Source organism: Cydia amplana, chromosome 4 (assembly GCF_948474715.1).
Source record: "Cydia amplana chromosome 4, ilCydAmpl1.1, whole genome shotgun sequence".
Taxonomy (NCBI): domain Eukaryota; kingdom Metazoa; phylum Arthropoda; class Insecta; order Lepidoptera; family Tortricidae; genus Cydia; species Cydia amplana.
Genome location: NC_086072.1, coordinates 22,227,947 through 22,233,986, shown reverse-complemented (window position 1 = coordinate 22,233,986; position 6,040 = coordinate 22,227,947). Strand labels below are relative to the sequence as shown.

At 41.3% G+C, this 6,040-nt stretch overlaps 1 protein-coding gene across 1 annotated transcript; it reads right to left on the bottom strand.

Annotated features, from left to right (window-relative positions):
- Positions 1-3,120: 3,120 nt before the first annotated feature.
- LOC134647561 (tropomyosin-1, isoforms 33/34-like) lies at positions 3,121-5,503 on the bottom strand. The gene is made up of 2 exons (XM_063501913.1): positions 3,842-5,503; positions 3,121-3,165 (listed from the first exon to the last, which is right to left on the bottom strand). The coding sequence occupies exons 1-2, from the start codon at positions 5,501-5,503 to the stop codon at positions 3,121-3,123; spliced, it is 1,707 nt and encodes a 568-aa protein (XP_063357983.1).
- Between the last annotated feature and the right edge of the window lie 537 nt (positions 5,504-6,040).

Here is a 6,040-nt window from a genome sequence, read left to right as displayed (position 1 = left end):
ATTGAACTCTTATCATACTATCGAAATCAAGCTACAGGCTTAAAGGCATCTCTATCGTGTATAATAGTAGTTTATGCAACAGTGATATAATAAGGGTTCTTAAAATTCAAGGGTCGAAGTTACAAAACGAGACGTAGTCGAGTTTTGTAAAAAAAGATCCGAGAATTTTAAGAACCAATTATGAGCTGTTGCATACATTACTTTTTCTATGACAGCTGCAGCAAAAAAAAAAAAAAAAAAAGAGAGAGAGTTATTATTAAAAAAAAGAGTTATTATTTAAAAAAAAAGTTATTATTTAAAAAAAATTTAGTTATTATTTAAAAAAAAAGAGTTATTATTGTAAATGAAAACATACCTCTTTCAATCAAGATGATCGGAACTTGTATCTTTAAAAAAAATAAAGCAGTTGTATTATACTCATGAGATGACTGCTAGCAGTCATCTTATGAGCCTATAGACAAAGCATTCAAATGACATTGCTTTAGATATCACTGTCAGTCATTTAATTGACATATTTAAGTGCTGGAGTAGAAAAAATCATTTACAGTGTAGTACGCCTTACTTAACAAGGAGCGCTTAATGTGTGACTTAAATTTGGTAAGTGGTAAATTCGCTATGTCAGTAGGGACTTTGTTATAAAAACGTGTACAGTTCCCGACGAAAGACGTACTAACCTTACGGAGGCGGTGGGCGGGCACAGCAAGTTTATGTTTGTTTCTAGTGTTATAGTTATGGATGTCACTGTTAAGCTTGAATTCGTGGATGTTTTTCCGAACATACATAATATTCTCAAGTATGTATTGAGATGCAATGGTAAGAATGTTAACCTCTTTGAATTTCTCTCTCAGAGATACTCGAGCGCCCAGTCCATAGATGGAACGTACAGCTCGTTTTTGCAGCACAAATATTGTCTGAATGTCTGCCGCTTTTCCCCACAACAGAATTCTATACGACATAACACTATGGAAATAACTAAAGTATACCAGCCTGGCCGTCTCTACGTTTGTTAGCTGTCTGATTCTCCTCACTGCATAGGCTGCTGAACTGAGTTTGCCGGCTAGAGTGGCTATATGTGCATGCCATTGCAGTTTTGAGTCTAAAGTGACTCCCAGGAAAACAGTTCGATCTTCAAATTCCAGCGTATCACCTTTTATTTTAATCTTGCTGTTAGTTACCTGCTTGACGTTAGGTAGCGTAAACTTGATGCATTTGGTTTTCTTGGCGTTCAAAAGCAAATTGTTTGCCGTAAACCAGTTTACTACGGTAGATAACGCTTCATTAATGCTATCGAAGCTATTTTCCTTTCTGTCCACTTTAAATATAAGGGAAGTGTCATCTGCGAATAACACTATATCATGTCTATCTTGCACAACTTTTGGTAAATCATTAATGTATACCAAAAACAGGAAGGGACCAAGAATTGAACCTTGAGGCACTCCGAGGGCTACCGGGGACCCCGCTGATTGAGCTCCATTAATAACTACTCGCTGAGTTCTATCCGAAAGGTACGATGAGACTAGGTCAAGGGCACTAGCCTTTATCCCATAGCGGCTTAATTTTCTCTTTAAATTTTCGTGATCAACGCAATCAAATGCCTTTGACAGATCACAGAAAATTCCCACAGCATCTTGAGCTTTTTCCCAAGCGTCAAAGATGTGTTTTAGAAGTACCGCACCGGCGTCAGTAGTAGATCGACCTCTGGTAAAACCAAATTGATTGCTGTCCAGCAGTTTATTTCTGTTGAAATGTGACAATAGTTGATTCAGAATAAGTTTCTCGAACACTTTGCTTAATGCCGGTAGTATTGAAATTGGTCTAAAGTTCGCTGGATCTGTTTTCGTTCCTGATTTAAACAGCGGGATGATTTTACTATGTTTCATAATATCTGGAAAAATACCAGCATCAATGCATCTGTTGAAAATCTCAGCCAAGTATGGTGTAATCGATTCAATAATGGAATGTAATACTTTGACTGACAGGCCCCAAAGATCTTCTGTTTTCTTTAAATTTAATGACCTAAAAGTCTTAAGAACAGTGTTCGGAGTGACATATGAAAATTTGAAGATTTCTGTACATGCCGCCACATTTGTCTTCAAAATTTCTTCAGCGACGTCTGGCGATGAATTAAGAGTCTTTGTCGTTTCTACCGGTATATTCGAGAAAAACCGCTCAAAATGATCTGCCACTTCACGATCGGAACTTACTAAAGTGTCAGCAATTCGTAGGTTGTAGTGCGGATCCTTCATTTTACGTTTTCCAGTTTCATTGCTGATTACTTGCCATACAGTTTTAACTTTATCACTAGAATTTAGGATCTTTTTGGACAAAAAATCAGCTTTCGCGGCGAAACACATCATCTTAAAAGATTTAGAAAAATTCTTAACGTACTCCAGAAATTCCGGCCTTTTATAAGTTGCTTTTAAATCATATAAGTCGTAGAGTCGGCGTCTTTTCTCGTGAATATCCGGCGTAGCCCAGTCACTAAATTTAGTCTTGGCCTTACCTTGAACCTTCTTCTGAATGAAACAGGCATCAAATTCCTTTTTAATACAGTTAAACAACTCGGAACTCAAACAATCGGGGTCTTCCTGAGTACATGAAAGATAACATAATTGTTTAGTGATATTACGATTGAATAAATCTAGGCGCCTTTCGGAAATCGGCCTGCACATAGTATCTTGAGGAATTTCTTCAGTTTTCCCGCTGAAAGAAGCTTTTAGTCCACAGTGGTCAGAACTTAGGTTGTTAATAACAGATTTACTAATCGCATCCCTGTTACTAAAGATGTTATCTATACATGTAGCACTGGTTGCTGTGATTCGAGTGGGCTCACAAAATAAGTTATCTAAATTAAAAGATTTGAAAGTATTTAGTAACCTTCCACAAGTTGGCGAATTTTCAAGCAAGTTAATATTAAAATCGCCACAAACAATTATAATTTTCTGAGTTCTAAAAACACTACTAAGTACTTCATCTATCACAGATTCAAATAAGTTATAGTCCGCCGAAGGGGGCCTGTACACGCATACAATTATAAATTGTTCCAACTCAACACAGGAAAGTTCTATATGCCGTTCCACAGACATGTCAACAATGTCTCTACGCTCCTTACATTTTAAATTATGTTTCACTAATATCAATGACCCGCCGCGATTGCAGGATCTCCTAAAAAAAGAACTTATTACACTATGATTATTAAAATTAAACATAAATTCATGACCTTTAAGCCAGTGCTCAGTAACACAGAGAATGTCAACATTCGTGGACTGTAAAAACAGATCAATTTCAAGTTCCTTACAGGTAAATCCTTGGATATTTTGATGAACTAAATACAGTACATCGGCTTTACTAAATATACTAGCATCACAGTGACCAATAGGAACGGAGCCGGCTGGTGCACACGTTGTCGGAGCGGTTAGTTTAAATTCAAATCACCAGGCGGCTCCATCTCAAAACCTACGCTACCAAGGCGTACAATACTACGTGACTTAAGGCTACTAGACGCCGTGCTAGCCACGACGGGGTCTTCAATATTATATGCTAACAGGTTAGCACAATCTACTAGACATCTTCTCGGCAGGTAGGTTCTTTTATGGGGCATAACAAAATCTTCTATAAATGTATTCGTATCAAAATACGAAATCGTACTACTGTACAAGGAAAGGTTATACAATAAAGAATTGTAATTAAACACCCTCTTATTGACCTCGCTCGACATTCTATATGGGAGCGCACAGATAATTATTTTTGCAACCCCTCCCCGGTCAATCGCCGAGAGCGTAGCGGATAATTTTAAGATATCTCGCTTAGTACAGTCGACACTATTCCCTACGAAAACTACAAGCGTCGAGTCGCGGTCAAACTCGCCCGCGGCAATACATTCGACCAGACGATCGACGGAGGCCCCCGGGTGACAGTTGTTGATGACGCCCCGCGACAAGCGCTCCGCCAGCAGCGCGCCCAGGCCGGCGCCCCCCTCGTCCGAGTACAGGGCGGTGCGCGCGGGGATACGTGGGCGCGGCGGCGATGGAGCCAGCTCAACAAGGCGTGGCGGCGATGGAGCCAGCTCAACAAGGCGTGGCGGCGATGGAGCCAGCTCAACAAGGCGTGGCGGCGATGGAGCCAGCTCAACAAGGCGTGGCGGCGATGGAGCCAGCTCAACAAGGCGTGGTGGCGATGGAGCCAGCGATGGAGCCAGCTCATCAGGGCGTGGCGGCGATGGAGCCAGCTCAACAAGGCGCGGCGGCGATGAAGCCAGCTCAACAAGGCTCTGCGGCGATGGTGCTGGCGAGGGGAGGCGAGGCGGCGGTGGAGCAGGCTCGACATAGGTCAGCAGTGATAGAGCCAGCTGGACAAGGCTCGGCGGTGATGGAGCCGGCTCGACAAGGCTCGGCGGTGATGGAGCCGGCTCGACAAGGCCCGGCAGCGATGGAACCGGCTCAGCGAAGCCCGGCCACGATGGAACCTGCTCGACTAGGCACGGCGGTGATGTTGGCAGCGGGGGCGCCGAATCCACTCGGCTGGGGGCAGGCTCGGAGTCGCTGCGCAGCTCAGACACGAGGGAGGCGCGCGACGCAAACAGGGCGCGCAGCGCGGGCGAGCCCGGCGCGGCCAGGACGGCGCGCAGCGCGGGCGACTCCGGCGCGGCGGGGCGTGTCGGGGGCCGCGGCGAGTCCATACGCAGATGGTAGCCGCTGCCCGGTTCTAAAACATTATTCATAAAGGCTATGTATTCCTGTAACGCTTTACTTGACAGTTCGTCTCTATTATTTAGGCTTATCAACTTTAATTCTAATTTTCTTAATTCATCGGAGCGATGATTCAATTCTTCTACTGTCCGGTCTAGTTGGTGTTGGCAGTTTAGAAGGTCAGCGCTTAAGGCGACACCCTTACATTTGGATTGTATTGTCTTGAACATTGAATTATGGCGTTTTAGCAAAAGTTTAGATTTCTTTATGAATCTACTAAGTTTTAAATATTTTTTAATTTTTTTGGATCCTTTCAGTGTGACTCTAATATCATTACTGCCCTCTATGTGCACAGAACTTTTTGAATTAACAGTTTCTACCATAGGGGAGCACTCTATGTTGTCATAAACTATATCTACATCAAAACTATTGAGTTCAGCAAAAATACTTAAATTATTGTCTGGCGGTCCGGAGTGGCCCGAACAATACTTGCAAGTATGTTTTGATTCCGACTCCTCCAGCTGCTGTTCTAAGTCCTGGATGCGTTGTAATGCCTGCTCGTGTATCTCCTGACAAGTCTTGAACTGATCAACGGCAGCTTGTAGTTCATCCCACTGCCCCTGCATGTCTTCAAACTCAACATCCTGATTAGCGAGCTGAGTTTTGAGGGTTGTGTTTGTTCTAACAACACACTCAAATTGCTGTTCACTCTCTTCCTGTTCTTGAAGGAGTCTTTTGTTCAAATCATTGGCTATTTTCAGTTCTTTCTGTAATTGCTGCATTTTTGCAACCAGGACATCCGTGCGTGTAGTCATCTTGGTAGGTTGTGCTGTAAACATATTCATAGTGTATGATATCTGAGCAAAAACGATGAATTAATTCCAATGCTTCTAACAAAATATAATGATTAAAATAATGTAAACATGAATACACTGACTTGATTTCTAAGTGTTAAATTTCTAAGATCTTACACAATAACTTTATAATTCACTATTTTGCAAGTTAACTGATTACCACAGGGTATGATGTTATTGTTCTTTAAATTATTTAAATAATGAATTAAGATATTTTGGTATGATAAAATTCTGGTTGTAAAACAAAGTTTTCCTCAAAACATATAAGGTAGCATAAAAAAAGTATGTTAATTAGAAATTCTGGTCAAATAAACTAAATACTAGGCTTATAAATTATGAAAACAATACTCATCTGTAAAAATATTTGGTGAAATACAGGCCAATAAGGTGTAATTTTTAAATCTGGAACGTTACACCGTTGACAGTTGCTTTGTTTTTTGTCGTCAATATTTTTCTTCTTATGTTAATGTAACACTTGAGATAACGATGTCGCACTTC